The sequence below is a fragment of the Xiphophorus hellerii genome, chromosome 2, assembly GCF_003331165.1.
Source record: "Xiphophorus hellerii strain 12219 chromosome 2, Xiphophorus_hellerii-4.1, whole genome shotgun sequence".
NCBI classification, from domain to species: Eukaryota; Metazoa; Chordata; class Actinopteri; order Cyprinodontiformes; family Poeciliidae; genus Xiphophorus; species Xiphophorus hellerii.
This window is the reverse complement of record NC_045673.1, coordinates 9163443-9181439: the sequence shown is the minus strand read 5'-3', so window position 1 is coordinate 9181439 and position 17997 is coordinate 9163443. Positions and strand designations below refer to the sequence as shown.

Sequence of the window (17997 nt, the reverse complement as noted above, 5' to 3'; positions counted from 1 at the left end):
GCTAACTACCTTATCTTTTCCAACCGAACATTATATCTGCTACTTTCCCTGAAGTTCCTAATCTAAAGATTAGTTTAAAGGCTAGTGTTTTAGCTTTAAACAAGATATCTTCAATTCAAATTCTTGAACCAAAACTATATGTTATTGTACCCAACAGTACTTCAATCACAGATTGTGCAATTTGGCTAATTACATTAAAAGAAAACGCTTGTATCACTTAGATTTAACTTTTCATTGACAATATAAATAGACCATTATGAAATTCTCAGGTTTATATAACAACACCTAGTTTTGTAGTATCATGTTGAATCAAAATATACTACAGACAGTATTTACTCCACTGTTTATGTAATATGAACTTTACATGTACAACACAGTATGGTCAGTACCTGAAATGGCTGTTAAGATGGAAGATGGGTCTATAATAGTATTTTGCTTGTTTTGGATTTCTTTCAGATTAAGCTTTAAAGAAAGGGATAACAACTTGTTCATCAGTGTCGTATATGACCTACCTTTTTATTTTTGAGTTAAAATGTGATGCATGCAGTCATCTAAGTCAGACAATGTGTTTTGTTTTAGGCCTTTGCTCATCTTGCACTTCATTTCATTTGCGTTGCTGCCTCCCCTGTCTGGTGCTGAGTCTGGTAGGAAAGTGCCTCCTGGAAACGTCTGCCACTGTAACCTCCCCATCACAAAGCCTACAGGGCACAGCCGTCCCCTGCACTGCCTTCCAATCAGCAAGGGAGCCGTTTATAAATCAAACAGAACACGGTTGCACCGGATACCCCTGGTGACTTAATTCAGATTCACAAGATTGGTCATTTTCATTCACTCAGGAAAAATAGGTCACGCTTCTTCCTCTGTGAAAAAACCCCCCACTGGATTGGTTTTTCAGGGTGTTGTCATTCTATCACATTTATAGCTGTTGAGACGTTGTAGTTTGGCAAGTTAGTTTGCATATATTAGGCTACTCATTACATCTGTCATTTTGTACTGAAAGTTAAAAAAAATAATGCATGGTTCTCTGTTTTTTGTCCTTATCTTTTCCTTATAAAGCATGTTAAATCTTTAAAATAAGCCTCTCATAAAGCTCTTTATGAAGTGGCAGACTACGTGAAAGTGTAAAAGTAGTTAGTAAATGAAGATATAAATATGAATTTATGACAAACGTGAGCGTGCTGGCGCAAGTTGCTGCCTCAATGTATTTTTTTGCTGATGCTCCCATTATAACGGGCCCTGTTGTCCGATCCCAAAGAACTATAAACAAAACGTTGCGATTTTCATGGCACGCTTTTTGCGTCACATCCTCGCTTTGTGCTCGATCAGGACGCAGCTGTGAGAACGCATCTGCAGCAGAAAGTCTGCTATAAAACATGCTCAAAATTAGCTGGGGAGGTTAAAATGAGGAACAATTACTCAGACTGCAATAATCAGATGAGGACTAATGTGTCATTAAAATGGAATGAAGAAATCAAGTTTAGTCTAAGAAATTTTAGTTGATAGGCACAACTAAGTGAAGAAAATAGTGTGACCTTAGGATTACATTATGATCTGTAAAAGTACAAATTTAGTTTCTGTTATTGAATATTGTTATGTTCTGCTATTGCATGAAAAGGACAGAAGGGGGAGCTCTGAATATGCATGTGACAAAATATGCTGTACGTGGAGAAGAAGAGAATGCAAGAGAGAACTGAAGCTGAATTACGTCTGATGCTGCTTATTTTCCACTATTTCAATATAGCAATGCCACGACATTGGCGACAAGGTTGCCTATTTCTGTGCCTTTACCTGCTCCATTCATGCCATGCCCAGGGGAACCAGCGATACCCTTTCCAACATGGCTAAAAAAATGTACGACAACTACATGTTGGCGATAGCTGCATCGGGGGATGGCTGGCCTGATACCAGAAAGCGTGCGGTTCTACTTCATGCCTTGGGTACAGGGCATGAGGGCCAAATTCTTTTCCACACCCTGCTGAATACCGGAGACACGTTTGCTGCTGCTATTGCTGTGAGAGAGTTGTTGCTTTTGCATCCAGAACTCTTTCTTCTACTGAGCGCAAGTACTCCACGGTCGAACGTGAAGCTCTCACCTGCGTTTGGGCTGTGAAAAGTTGGAGAACCTACCTTTGGGGTTGTCGCTTTGTTCTTCGTACAGATCATCAAGCACTTACGAATTTACTCACCTCTAAAGGTTCTGGCCGTGCTGGACTAAGGATTGCCAGATGGTCCACTCGACTGCTCTGCTTCACATATGATGTCACTTACCGCCCAGGACACCAAAACGTCACTGCTGACTGCCTGTCCAGACTACCACTAACTGCTGAAAACGAGGCAACAGAGGAACCTGACATGATTGCAGCTGTTTTTAAAGCGTCACTGTGTGCCATTTTTCTTCCAGAGTTCACTTCTGCCAGTGAAACCTGCCCAGAATTGTCACTACTGCGCAACCAGATTGAAAAAGGTTGGCCCAAATGCAAACAAAATCTTCCAGAAATCTCCATACTTTCAGATACGACATGAGTTGTCAGTTCATGGTTCACTGATATTGAGATTGACAGATCGCCTAGTTGTTCCTGTGTGTCAGAGTTGTTGATTTAGCACATGAAGGACATCAAGGCATTGTCCGTACCAAGCAGTGCCTTAGAAAACCTAAAAGATGACCTCTGCCCTGCATTTGTTGCTTTTCCAGAGACAAAGCTTAAAATGTCAGTTGTCAAAGTTACAGCAGCTTGCAGATCAGTCAAAACAGGAAGTGGTTGTATTTACTTAAGTTGTATTTACTCAAATTCCCTTATATCTCACATTGCAGTGGGTTGGGTGTGTTTTTATCATTTATCCCTAAGAACATAACTACCGAAAAGCCATCTTGATTTCATGCTTCAGATTTACTGCTTTCTCGACAGTCTGTGGCGTCTCTCTTCACTCATTCTGGAGCTTTCTGCAATCTGCAAGTCCAGTTTCTTGACTATTTTTCCTTTTTTAAATCTCAGATGCTACATCAAACAGAGGTTCTGTGACCCTGCCTCCTCTGCTTTCTTCTAAATACACTAAATATTAAATTTAAGGTCATTTGAATAATGAACTGAACGTAAAGCACTGTTTGAGAGTAGCATAAATTGGATGTATGACTAAACTGAAATGAGTTATTTTAAGGGCCTTGAGATGACATTTGTTGTGAATTGGAACTATATAAACAACTAAATTCAATTGAATCGAAACAACACACACTTTCTAATTAATTTAGTATAATTAGGAGACACCCATTCAGTGACAGGGAGAGTCCCAACCCAGACTACTGAGAGGTAAGAGAAAACTAAAGAGTTTCATTTGTTTTTAGACTGGCATTTAGAATGAAGGCATTTTTGTCAAGAATAGGACAACCATGGTCTGCACTTGTTGCAAGAAACGGAAAGTCAGCAAAATTATGCTTTCTAAATATTTTTCATATATTTATGAAATAAATCTATCCTTCAAAGATGAGCACATTAAAGCTTTTGCATGAGAAGAGTTCTGTCAGAGTTCTGAGATCAAACAGCTTCAGATATATCTAGTAAACCCATAAAGAGCCCGGAAACCTCAAAATCAACAAGTTGCAGATGTTGAGAGTGAAGCGGATCCAAAGTTCAAATTAGTTGTTTGTTATGTGCACAAACTTTGTGAATAAAACTGATTTGGATTCTAAATACATAGTTTTACAATGGCAATAAGCTGTCCTGAAGCTGGTTTATATTGGATAAGTAGCTACAGTACATATGATAAATATAAAATATTATTTATTTATTGTATATCTAATAGTTACAATTACATTTTAGTTGCATTAAGAGTATTGGCAATAAACACACTTTCTTTCTTTGTTTTAAAAAAATAAATAAATAAAATAGATTATAAATACTGTATATTTCTAATGTGTAGTGAAAATGATCAAATGCAGCCAAATGATTCTGTTCAGTAAGTTTATTTTTATTATTTTGGCTAAAATGAAAAACAAAGTCAACCCAATCCTGCAAAACATGTTAATGAAGGCAAAGCTGAAACTCATCAAAGAGATTGCTGGAATGAGCTCGATTTTGTGAGGTCTCATTAAATACATACTTGACTTAGAAGAATTTGGAGCAGAGCTTTAGGTACTTGGTACCACTCACTGACCTGAACTGAGAGGGTTTTTTTGTGCTCTGACATAGAATGACCTGATCAGACCAACCTGACATAGTTCAGTGCTTCGCTCTGACTTATTGAGTTGACGGGAGATTATAAAGAACTTTATTTCCAGGCAGCTTAGCTGCATGGGTGTGGGTGTTTCTTATTTCTGAAATAAAAACAAAGAATCAAAGCAGAGATCAGGACAAACTAAGCTATATCCTTCTTCTGAACATGACGTGTTGACGGCTACAGTTATGTTATTGGTCTTAAACCCAATGCAGATGTTGACCAATAGTAACATGTGCATTATTAAGACGATTAGATTGATGCCCTGAGCATCTAATGTGGATGGAGATGGAGAGAGTGGCTAAGTATTTTAGTCTTTCCATGTCTTTTCTTGATGCCAAATTAAAATTCTTATTTTTTGTAATATGCATCATGTACAAAAAAGTAAGAAGAAAAAAAAAAGTTGTAGGTGTCTGTTTATGTATATCTCTCTAAAAGTTTCACTTAGGGTCAATGTATTGAATGTTTGAGAAGACTGATATTTTAAAGGGTTATGATCTAGTTTTCTGCCTTGGCACCAGGCTCTTTGTTTGGATGAACTGCTGCTCTGTCAGAATGGAAGAGCTGATTTGCCTTTGAGGACAGGAGAGTGATTATTAGCTGTTTTCAAAAAGTAGTTTCTCACTTTCTGTATGCTTTCTTTTAGTTCATTTGTACGTAAACATGGGACTTTTTTTTCATAACTAAGACGATTTTGTTGTGTTCGAGGTCACTAGAGCAGGGATTTTTTCCAGCTGCCATAGGGCTAGAGAGTCAGCTACACCTTAAAACAGGGTCTACATAGAGACATACAGTAGTTATTTGTGCAAACTCCCAGCATGACCAGCCAAGGCTATTTTATTAGATTTAATGAAAGGACATGATTTTACAGGCTAGAAATCCCCCAGATATGTTAGATAATAATGAGTCTTCCTGTTGTAAGTAAATGTCACTTGGGTAACCGCAGCATAATTGCTGTGATAATTAATTCTGATTCTGACTCAGAGGTGCCATAAATGGTAAAAGCTCAGATTGTTATTATAAATGGCATGGACAACAGATTGGTGCTTTGCTACAGTTCTTCAAACTTATTGTGAATATCAGGATAAGAGCCCAACACAGTCGTTAACACAACGGGAGAAAAACGATCATTTTTTAAGCATAAATACAAAAATATATTTTTGACAGTTATATAATATTAATCTATTTGTAATATTTGCCACCTCTCCTTTGCAATAGTTAACCAAACCGATTGTGAATACATCTCTTATCCCATTGTCCTCTTCTGGTGACCACACAAGTCTTCTGTCAGATTTTTTTCTAAAGTTTCATTAGGCAATTTCAAATCTTTAATTTTCCCCTAATTTTGTCATTCTATATTTTTATTTGAATGCATGCTGTGACTCACTGTAATTACAAAGAATGGAATCTCTATTCTTCTCAATTTTCTGGTTGAGTTAGTTTAATTAGCATAACTTGACAAACACTTCAGTTCCGTCTGAAGAAATATAAGTCCTGATAATGATATTGTCTCTGTCTTCCACAGTGTCTTTCCATGACATGTCACTGTTTTTATACCAAGTCCAAGTTTGGTTTGTTTTTATAAATGAAAGCTTGGTTTCATTCATAAAAAGTTTTTCATCAAGGTTTTGGAAAATATTGGCCAGGTTTAGAGTGGTTGGAAAGTTGTCAGCAAATTTTCACCAAGTTGTCCCACATCTTACGCTAATATTGGTGAGCTTCTCTGTTCCATGGTGTGTAAATACGGTGGCAGTTTTTATTTTACACTCTTCTCCTAGCTGATACCTTTGACAGTGGAATAATTTTCTTTTACATCTTTTGTAAACTCTGCAAGCTACGACTTCACATAAAGAATGTGTTAGGAAAATGGAATTGCATTCTACATTTCAGTATAGATAAGAATAAACCTGAGAAGACTGAATCCTGAAATTGAATGAAAAAGTTCAGGATGTGTAGATATTTTCAGTCAAGTTACTTCAGTTTTTCATTTTTGATATATTCTCTTGCTATTATATTGAATGTTTTTCATTTTATTTGTATAGGATATATGCAATAGTATGTCAGGAAAATTTGGAAATTGTCAAAATCTTGTTTTTCTGTATCAAAAAACCCTTCCATTTTATTTGTGGTGTATTGAAAATTGTGATTATTCTTGAGAGCAAATTGACAACACAGGTTGTAGTTCATAAATGTACAGTGCAGGCAGTGTGCAGAGCAGCATTTAGATGCAAAGAGACATCACTGCTTCCAGCAGCATCTTTCCCTCAGAATGCACAAAGCAGCACATCTTTTTAATTTCAGGAAGAAGAAAGATGGAAGATGTCTTTGTAGAATTTAATTTAAAGTCCACATAATTCAATTCGAATGGTTTATCATGATAGGCTGGGGCCTATGGAGTCCTTGGTGGCATTGAATATCTTTTGCAGTTTTGAAACATATCCTAATAAAATTATTTAGAAGTAGGATTGTACAATATATTGAAGTGTAATTTTCTTCACAATGGTGATGTGTACAATATCGGAATTGGGTTTTATGTTTCATGCTCTTCATATTAGTAATACATTTCCATCTCAAATTAGTGGTTGAGATGATGAAGCTAATGGAAAGCGATGAAGACATTGTCTACCAACAACAACAAAAAAAAAGCGTCCAGGTAACGTGGGTTAAACATGATCAGTGTCATTATCGCAATTTTCAGCAGTATAATTTCAATTAAATATTTTCTAAATATTGTGCCCTTCTTTTTAGAAGTGCAAACCATGCACATCAGTGTTTTAATACATCATATACTTGTGGTTAAATATGTTCAAACACCACAAGTAAAATCTTTCTATTTTGGCAGTACAGGAAGAAGGCCCACTTTTTGAGGTATACTGATTAATTTGAAGACAAAACTGAAAGTCTTAGATTAACCCTGCTCTAAACCTAAAAAAGAAAGAACAAAAAATCATTTCTTCATTTCTTTGCGAGTTTTTTTCGTGGTACGTCATAACACCCCATTACACAAATTTCCTATGCTTGCAAATTGTTGCTTGTTTCAATCATTCTAATAGACTGGTGATTATTAAATATTGATGTGGGGTGGAAATTGTGTTTTTCCACAAGCGTGTTCATTTATTTCCTCAACATATCTCTCTAGCTTCTGCACATTAGCAGTTTTGTTGCAACGCGGTGTTGAAACTGTTCTCTGCTTTCACAGTCTAGTAGCATATCAGAAATATCTGTGCTGTTTCCATTGTTGTAGGAATAAAAGGCTTGTGCTTTGTTTTTTTTTTTGTTGTTTTTCGGCCTGACCATAACTGAGAGGGTGGCTTGACATTTTTGCTGCGCACGAGTATGTGAACAAGTGCGGCGTAGGAATGAATGCCTTCTTTTATTCATCTTCTGTGTTTTGTCCATGCTTTGTGGAAGCACTTGCTCTGCTAGCTTTGAGATTGGTTAACATATTAAGAGCACAGTAAAATTCACACACACACGCACACACCCACATACACACGCATGCATGTGTTCCTGTGCTCTCCAGAGAGGGGGGATCATGGGCTGTTTATCTAAAAGTGAACACAGCGTTTACAGCTTGTTGCTGCTTGGCCCTTGAAGCTGCAGCTTAACTCTCTCTGTGATGAAGCCACAGTTCAGCCCGCCGGCCAAGCGGTTCAACCAAGCCAAAGTAGATCTTACTCCCTGTTTGGCCTGAAGAACCCCAAAAATTCTGACTAGCAAGGGAAGGATCTGTCTCACAGATTTTTTATTAATTTACTGAGTTTTACAAAAGTAATCATAAGCCTTGAATTTTATTATTTTGTCATAGTACGGCCATACACTTTTAGTGCATTTTATTCGACATTTTTGTGGTACGCCAGGATACATTGTAATGTATAAATGTGATGTCCATTAATAAAATCCATTGCAACATGTCTAGAAAGGAGAAAATCAGTTGGTCTAAGAAAATTATTGAACAAACAAAATCATAAAGACCGAGGAACACAGCAGAAAGGCCAGGAAAAAAAAACTGAAGAGAATTTCTTCCTGAAAGTTCTCCTAGTTTTATAACCTATTGTTGTAGGTTATTAAGCAATATCCTATTTCAAAGAGAACCATTCAATCCATCTTCTGAAAAGGAAAAGCCATTGCACAGCTGCAAACCAAGACATGGGCATCCACCTACACACAACATCCTGGGCTGGCAGAGCTTTAACTAGTGAAGTAGTGAAGAGAAGAGGCCCATAGTAACTTTGGTGGAGCTGCAGGGATCCACTGGACATGAGGAAATTTCCAGACCAGAAGCCAGTACTTTTTTCTCACACTTTGAACATTACACGACTTTTTACCAAGGGGTTTTGAAAGGCTAGTCTGCTACTTGATAACAAGTACAGTGAATTTGCCTTGAGATGAAAGTGGCATTGAGAACGACAACAAAAGAGAGACTTAGGAAATGTGAGTGAGCCTGTTTAATTCCAACATTGAAGAAGACGACTAAAATAAAAGCTAAAAATAGCAACCAATGACTTTTCCTTTTTTTAAACAGTCATGTTACATTCAATGATCAGAAAATTATTTACGAAATGCTACCGATATGTATTTCATTAAAATAAAAAAAATCTGTGTAAATATTTCATGTTACTATACATGGACTCCTGTGGCCGAAAGATAAGTGCTGCTTATATATGAACTGTTTCTTTTTTTCAAAGTTAGATGATGGTATAGTATTTGTTTCATGTTCAGTTACACACTGGCTACCTGACAGCTATGGCCAGCACCCTTAGCAAGTCGTGGCAGTGAATCACAGCAGATGTATAAAAAGCTTTAACATAAATTCAGCTTTTGTTGCTACAGCTTGATTTTTCATTTATTATTTTTTGTGTACTTCTGTAACATTACTGGATATTTATTAGAAAGGGATATCCTGTGTCTGGACTCCTTGAGCATTGCCTGCTTCTGTTTGATTTTTTTCTCTTTTGTATTACAAACCGTACACCTGTTTGCTGGCTTTTGAAAAAATATTAAAAGCCTAAAAATGAAACAAATCTGAAGCTAGTATAAGGTAAAAATTGACAAGGCACCTATGTGGAGGTTTAAACAAAACATTATATGTACATAAATGAACAAAATATGACTTCTGTCAAAGCCCACGTGCTTCCTAAATGTTTTCTTCACTAACATTTACAATAGTAATAATATAAATATAGACTTTAAAAAAAACTTTTTTTTTTAAGTATTATTTAGACTCACACAAAAAAGGCATAAACCCTTGTTGACCCTAAAAATGAATATTTTGCCATTATGGAAAAGCTGGAGTGCAAAGCTTGGAGTCTCAGTGCGTGTTTTCACCTCCCACCTACTGTGTACCAGCCTCACATGTGGGCGATCACTGCTCACTATGGAGACAATTATCTCAGCTATAAATCATCCTGTTACTGGAAGATGGCTACATTCACATTAAGATGTGCATCATGGAAAAATTGCCAGCAGCTCATATGCAGATTTAAATTTTTTTTATTTTTATGTATAAAAGTGCTCTGAAAGATAAATAATTTTCTGACTACAGGGATCGTGTTGAAGCGTGTTTCTGGTCGCTTCCAGTGTTGTTCTGCGAGGCATTTTATTTATAACGTTCCTTCAGAGCCATTTCCCAGTACAGTAAGTTTTTTTGTTGTTTTTTTTTTAAATTAGCCAGCTTCTTTTCCTTTTTTCTTTACTGTCATTTGGAACTGCAGAAGATATGCTTTATTTTTAATTTTTTTGAAGAAGTGACTGACACAGGTATGGCTATGTTCTGTAAAGTTTAAATGTATTAATATAAGACATCATGAATTATTAAATTAAATAGTAAATAACCTTCAGGATTATATACTTCTCAGTACAGTTGACCCAACAACCTTATGATTGCTTATAGATCAAACATTGCCTAAATCTATAGCTATTATGGGAAATTGTGTGAGTTTCAGCATAATGACAATCTGCTTTATTTATAGAAAATTAAAACTACATCAGAGGTTGCCAACTACCACAGAAATGTGACACTTTTTAATTTATTTTAGATTTTCCAACTGTTGCTTTTGTTGGGTTTTTTGTGTGCTTTTAAAAGCAGACTAAAGACGCATCTATTCAGTTTGGCTTTTAAATGAAGTAGTTCCTAGTTATTAACAATATTGGCGAAGATGTCATCTGTTTAACTGCACAGCTATTTGTCTTTATTTTAGATTTAAATGTTTGCTCCACTCCTCCACTTAAAGTTGAAATGATTGTATTTTTATTCACATTCCTCATTTTGTCACGGTAAATTTTTTTATTGTGATATGTTAGAGAAAGACTAAAGTTTAAAGAAAAATATGCTTTAGCTTTCAAGAATAAATGACTCTGTCACTTTCATTTAATGAGAAGTGCCAAAAAATATTTCTCAGGAAAAATATTTTATCCCATCTTTATCTGCAACAGAGTACTGAGCAATCAATCAATTTTAAAATTCATTTATGGGGGACCGTTCATCCTTGACAGAGGTTTCTATGTTTTTGCATTTATTATTTTTCATATTAATATATAATTTGTTTTTATTAATAACTTTAAAATATTTATAGCTTCTTCAGTAAACTGCACTATTGTCTCCTTTCAGTTCCTCCTTATTTGAAACTTGATTTATTTTTCTAGTTTTCTCAGATTAGTCTTTTTTTAACGACTGTGAAGCACTGTGTGCTTTGGATGGATGAATGGATGGATGATTCAGATAATCTAAACCTTAAAGTTGCCCCATATACCTGAAGGAACTACATCGAAGTGCCCTTGGGCCAATTGATCTCAGGAAGTAAACAACACAGTGTGCTTTATGTGTTGCACTACTAAGTGCAGCATTGAAACTCAAGGTTTAAACAGACCAGAGACGGTAAGTGACAATGACATGGTGGCTTTTTGTCTGAAGCTACACTGTCTACACAAGGTGAAAGATAAAACTGCGGTTGCTCATCTGGCGCAAATATAAATAGAAGTGACAAACAAAGCTATATCTTTTGACCAGGTATGAAGTGCTACAGCAGGTATTTGCAATAGTGTGTTGAAACAACTTTTGTGGGAACTAATGAATCAGATTGTCAACTTTCGCTTGTGAGTTTTTTGACAAATATGTTCTTAAGTTAGATAAATGATGACTTGTGTGGAGATACAAGGAGCAGAAATCCCTGCTGTTGAATCTTAACAGTAACTACTCATATTAATTAATTTATAGACCTTTTAAAGGTCATCGCATGTTTTTTAAGTAATTTGTCTGAGCATAAGCAGTGTGTTTCCTTCTGTTTCGTAAATATCACAAAAGGTGTCCCTCACAACTCTGTTTTAGTGCCTGTACTTTTTACAATTTATGTTAATATTATGACTCAAGATGTTACTGATGCATCTCTAAATCTCTACGCTTAAAACAAAGATGATGACTGTCAATCAGACACAGTTGTCCTGATGTGGTGTTTATATTATTCCATCTTGTTAGTTCCACTGAAACACTGAACAAACAAAGACATTTTATTTTAAAACCAAAAGAAAATACATTCACTTCTGAAAGTATAAGTAAAGAATGATTTGTATTTTCAACATATCTTGTCCAAATTAACTTGTTAAAGATGCAGTATACTCAGAGTATCACCCTTACTTGAATCATATCCATAATCCATTATCCATAATCTTTCACCAGGGACTATACATCACGCCTTGTATTGTATTGGGTCCAACCCTCTTTTGCTTTGTGCTTTGTCTTAGAAGATTTTGGTCCAAACTGACATGATGGCATCATGCTGGATTTTTATTTAGCCTGCACATCCATATTGCAAACCTCTCTTATCACCACATCCCAAAGGTTGTTCTATTGGAATGATATTTAGTGTGAAGGCCTCAAGTGAAGCAAGAGAACCAAAAGTGTACAATGAAAAAAATTCACATCAATTCTTAACCACCAGTAGCCTGACCGTTGATTACAAGTCCGAATGGATCCATTCTTTTATGCTATTTCTCCCCGATTCTGACCCATCCGCTTAAATAGAGGCTTCTTACACTAGACAATGTTTTGTCAATCCAAATCTTCTGAGTGCGTCCAAATTGTGGCTCCTGTTTCCTGTTCTTAGCTGACTGGAGTGCCTCTCAGCATGCCAATGAGTAGTTCATTAAGACATGGTACTCAACATACCTTAGATGTAACAAGTGGTTATTTGAGCTACTGTTGCCTTTCTAACAACATTGTTATCCTCAAAGCTGCTAATCACCAGATGTTTTCTCTTTTTTTGGGACAATTCTCAGCAAACCTGAGAGATGGCAATGAGTGTAAAACCCAGGAGCTCAACATTTTCTGAAACAGACTAGCGGAAATACCAACATTAAGATGCTAAAAGTATTTTACAGTACCACCTTTTAATTTCAGAAATGATTAACTTAATGCTTCAACTCGGCCATTTTCAGGATTTGGTTTCTATAATCTGTTCCCAACATGTTTTTTTTTTTTTCATATATATTTAGTCTAGTGTGCATTTCTTTTTTCTTATTCAGAGTAAGACTGGTAACTTATTTTGAAGATCTCTGTTTTTCGGTGTCTTCCAGGATTCTCTGCTTCCCCAGGGTCTTCCTCTGCTCTGCTGCCACTGAAGCCATGGACTAGATCAGCGTTTGATCCTGGCGGTCCTGTGGTCATCAGATGGCTTCTCACCAACTGTCAGCGAAGACTCTGGATGTAAGTTTAGAGACGAACTAAGACTAGAGGGCTTTTATTCGCTCCATACACTATCACATTTAATTGTTCTATGACTCACATTAAATCAACATCCTGTTATTGTTATTTCTTTATTATGAAATTATGCAAAACAAAAAGGATGTTTTACTTTTAATTGCTAAGTTTTGAGTTTCATTTCTGAGAGTTTGTGTTTGCTTCCAGCGGAACGCATCAGGCATTTCTTCAAACTGATTTCCATAGTTTCCACTGCCTCGGCTTTCACATTTACTTTATATGGGCTGGTTTTAATATACCAACAAAGAAAAGTGATTGTTTCCACCAGGGTTCATGATTGTGTGCTGAGGGTGTTGGCGTCTCTCGAGTAAGTGGGATAACTAAGAACTCACTTTTTTTTTTTTTTGTATTTGTGACAGATAAGACATTCCCAATTAATGATGGCCATAAAAAATACGCCGGTGGGAAATTCTTTATTTTGGAAATTAGCAACTTTTTTCAATGCAAAGAGTTTTATGTTACTGAAATAATAATACAGTTTGTCCAGAGCCACAAAACCTATTTGACCCTTGGAAAAAATATGTTTTATAGTATTTTATAAATCTCTGCTATATAACATTTTATGGATTCTAAATAATAATCATTTATCTGAATAAATCTGAATAATTTATTTTATTGTTGAACATTTAACTTTTAGATTTTTTTGCCAGGTATAGCAGTTGTGTTTTTGGTATTCTACTGTATTTGAGCATATATATGCATACACACAAATGTAATACAATTTATAATCATTTATCATGAAAAATGTTAAAAGAAATCCATAAGATAAAATGAAAAAAGAAAGTTGTTTTAAAATACTTTTTGCTGTTTACCCCAAAACTTAAAGAACAAATTGTTAATTTTTAAATTTATCCTAGTATATTATTGTTGAAACTGAGCAGAATGTTTTAACTAGTTACTCAATATTATGTCATTTTCACATCATCATGCATAAACGTTCACTAACACCAGCAACTGTTAAATCCAGTACTTCCTGTCTGCAAAGCTGTGATGTGGAAATAGTTTAATCGTCTTGTGTTTTCTCTTAGAGTGGAGTTTTTAGTTGAATTCTGTTAATTTTTGTTTTTGTTGCTGCTGTAATGCCACTCCATATTTGTAAGCTTGATTCATCATAGCTGACAAATTTGCTAAAATGTCACTTTGATTAAGAGGAAGCTGGACAGCACATTTCTGTGGCCCACATTGTTTTACGTCAGGTGTGAGACCACGCTTTTCGGTGTTTCTGAGTCATAATTAACTCCCACATGGAAAAGCAATTTGAACAACGCTGCTTACAGGTTGGGGGAAAGTGAGGTCATGGTTTATAATAATCCACTATTTTAGTCTCTGCTCCACACTACAAGGAACGAGGTGTTTAGTGCTACAAAGCAATATTCTCTCTTAAAGGTTAGCTTAAAGTTCACCCATTAAGTTCTTTATGCAGTAGTGAAGTCTTCTAGTTCCCCAAAGAAAGAAAACTCCTCCTTAGTTGTGCTTAGGTCTGATGGAGGTTCCTGTTAACATGGTTTTCTCTTTAAGGAAACTGACAAAATCAACATTTTAAACATCTGTTTCCATAACTAAATTGTTTTGCAGCAAAGACCTTTGACATTAAACTGATTACATTCAAATCTCAGACATGTTATATGAATAACAGTTTGTTAATAAACATTGCCTTCCAACAAGATTATTATGGTGGGACAGCACAAATACTAGAGAAGTGAAAGGAACATCATGCATTTTGTTTTTTCTTTACAATAAAAAGAAAAGAGAAGTATTGTATTAGTGTTACTCAGATCTATCTTATTATGATCTGTTTAATTATGGTCAAATGGATCAACATACATTTTCTTCACATCATATATTTTCTTCCAGATCTAAACTCATAATTGTCCAGTTTTTTTTCTGTTGTTCACCGTCCTGCTGACATGGTTGTGCACTAATAACCCCTCAGCCTTCAGGCTGCCGGTCTGCACACAAAGGCCTGGTGTCACAGTCTCCAGCCTGTGGGCGTTTGTTTTTTTTTCTGCTGGTGCTCTGAGATCAGTTCCTTTGTCACCCACCCAGCCTCTGCTGGAATGAAAGTTATGCATGAACTCAATTATTCCCCAAACAACGGGAGTGAATGCATCTGCATGTTAACTGTTATTTATGACCCAATAGTGTCTCGCTTGTTGATCATTAGATTCACAGTGCTATTTAGTTTCAAATATGCTCTCCAGCTAGCAACTAAATAGCATCGCGCTTAATCATACAGTAACTGAATCGGGCGCCAGGCGTTTCAGTTACTCGATAAACAAAACTTTATTTTGTTTGTCAGAAACAAAATAAAGTTTTGTTACTAACTAACACCTAAGGCTTTCTGGTTAATACTTTGTTCTAGGCTAAATATCTTTAAAGTTCCTACACAATCTTGAAAAATGTGAAAAAATATGGAATTTGATTGGATTATTTTCCTTGTTCCATGCAAAATTATAAAATGAGTTTGGAAAAAACTTCTGATCTGTATCTACGAGATAAAATCAATACTTCCGTAGATCTTGGTTTCCTACATAATAATTTAAATTTTTGTCTAACAGTGATCCATAAAAAATTTATGAAAAAGTAAGTGATTGATAACTTGATAACCGATACGCCTCTTTGTGGCAAAGTCCTGCTTTGTCCCACTTTTATTACAGAGTTGAATTAATTCAGCCACATTGGCTGGTTGGCACGAACTGCCAGTTTTACAGGTATACCACAACAACTGAACCAGATTTGAGTCCGGACTTTGAGTTGGCCGCTTCAAAGCCTTCAATTTTTTTCTTTATCCAGTCAGTAGTTCACTGTTTTGTGTGCTTAGTATCATTGTCCTGCTGCACAACAAGCGTGTGCTTGAGCCTAAGGTCACAAACTGATTGACTGACATTCTCCATAAAGATTTCAGAGAAAAGATTTTATTTTCAACTAGTAGAAGAGGTCATGAACTGGAAAGCAGCTCCAGACCCTTACATTATTACCATCTTTCGTTAAGATTGGGCTGTTCTTTTTTTTTTAAATGCTATTTTAGAAAATATTTCATAAAGTTAAAGTTTTGTCTTATCAGTCCAAAATCTATTAGCCATTTTTGTCCAGTCTGTTTCCTATTGTTGAATCATGACCACTGACCCTAACTGGGGCTAGTGTACTTTTGTGGGATCTTGACTGTCTTCGATGTGCTTTTGGAGTAATTTTGGGAGCTCCTGGGATGGTCCAGCACTGTTCTGTGTTTTCTGTGGATAGTGGCTTTCAACATTATTCAATGATTACAATAACTTGGTTTCTCATCTGTTCTTGAATTTCTTTATATTCAGGAATGGTGTGCCACCTTTGCTGATCTTTTACCTGCGTGTGTTGTCAGATATATCATATTTCAATGATTTCTTTCATTATAAAACCCCTCAAGTTAAATGTTGGGCCCACTAATGTTTATAATGTCAGGAGAAAAACAAAGAAAAACTCTAGAAACTATTGTCTGAAAATACTGGGATTTTGAAATTGATATATGGTACAAACCCTGTGTTGTGATTACGGACAGAGGAGGGAAGCCTTTGGAAGTGGGCAGGTGTGTCCTGGAAAAATAAACACTGGCTGTTGCTGATATCTCTGATGCTGGGTATTATGTTATGACTCCTGGCAGGAGCACTCTATGAAGCATTACGCCTCGGTACAAACAGGCCCAAGCCAAGACTGAAATAAGAGACAAGGCAATCTCGCTCGTATTTTCTCACAGGGACTTGCCAGGGATGAGATCTTTAAGGTGTGGCTAAACAGTTTACTGTAAAACAGTGTCCTCGTTTTTTCTAATGTTTCCTTCTCTGCTTTGTTTGCTCCCAGATGAGAACGTGAAGGCTGGCGTCCACCAAGGCCACCGCTGCACCGTGGGCAGCACACACACATGATCACATGACTCTGGACATGGACGCGGTCCTGTCAGACTTTGTTCGGTCCACGGGGGCAGAACCGGGTCTGGCAAGAGACCTGCTGGAAGGTAAGATTTTCTGTTTGAAGAGAGCAGAGGGAGGGGGAGAGAAACAAATGAGATGGGAATGAGAAGGAAGGAAGATGACAAAATCAAAGGACAGGAGGAGAGGTACCTGAAACAGGAGGCATGTTCGCTGATCTTAGAGGCAGGACTGACGGGTTTACGAGTGCAACACCCCAAGAGAAGCTTTGTGTCCATTCACTGGCGCTCACTGAGTAGCAGAGGGCTGCTGGCACTTTCTGGCACGTTCTCATAAAAGAAAAAACACAGAGGTGGATGAATGTCAGTCAAGTCAGGTTCAATATTAAATTACATTTAAATTCACATTGAGCAAAATGTACATACATCCGGGACACATCTTCATCTGTGTTCACAAAATGTGTCCCTGTTCTCAAGCCTCTTGCATCTTGCTCTCCTTGCTTTGCCCCAAAACCTGCTCTGGTGCGAAGCCTCAGTGGAATATGTGTGACACGAGCAGACATCAAACAAGACAGTGCACTCAGACGACGCAGACTCAATCCCCGATTGTCCCGTCTCGGTTTATTTTTTGCCCCCTGATGTTAGCTTAGCCTTTAGGATATGCATTGACACAGACCCGCGTTGATAGACCAGCTGCTCTGTTGCACTCCGGTCCCAGCCAGGAGGAAAACGAGGCAGTTGTGCTACATGTGGTGCTCTCTACAGGCTGTTTTGGGTATTGAACTGTCTTTTAATTTGCTCTGACTTTTATTTCTTTTGTCGCATTTTAGAGACTGTGGTACGAGGAATACTTTTTGTTTTACCTCAATTTGCTAACTATTTACAAGTAAAGCATTAAATGTTGTGTAAACATTTTTTAAAAATGTCTAACATGATAATCATGTAATGTAATACTATTATATATTGCTTTTTATGGCTAGAATAATGCTATGCATTTAATTTAATTGTTTGTTTTTACTACTACAAATTTTGGAAAAAAATACTGAAAAAATAAAATACATATAGTAAGCTATAGAATATAGGATTATGGTCTAAAACAATAGAGCCCCTTTTAATTAAGTAGTTTTTAAGT

The 17997-nt window shown here is 36.4% G+C and overlaps 1 protein-coding gene and 1 long non-coding RNA gene across 2 annotated transcripts in view; one reads left to right on the top strand and one right to left on the bottom strand.

Annotated features, from left to right (window-relative positions):
• Positions 1-17997, top strand: part of otud7a (OTU deubiquitinase 7A) — a 42968-nt gene that overhangs the window by 4473 nt on the left and 20498 nt on the right. Inside the window, 2 exon segments of the mRNA XM_032583564.1 lie at positions 12781-12910; positions 16799-16952. Coding sequence (XP_032439455.1) covers positions 16868-16952 — 85 coding nt within the window. The 5' untranslated portion in view covers positions 12781-12910; positions 16799-16867.
• LOC116732954 (uncharacterized) lies at positions 14455-17771 on the bottom strand. The gene is made up of 2 exons (XR_004341919.1): positions 17059-17771; positions 14455-16962 (listed from the first exon to the last, which is right to left on the bottom strand). It is a non-coding gene; the product is annotated as an uncharacterized LOC116732954 (long non-coding RNA).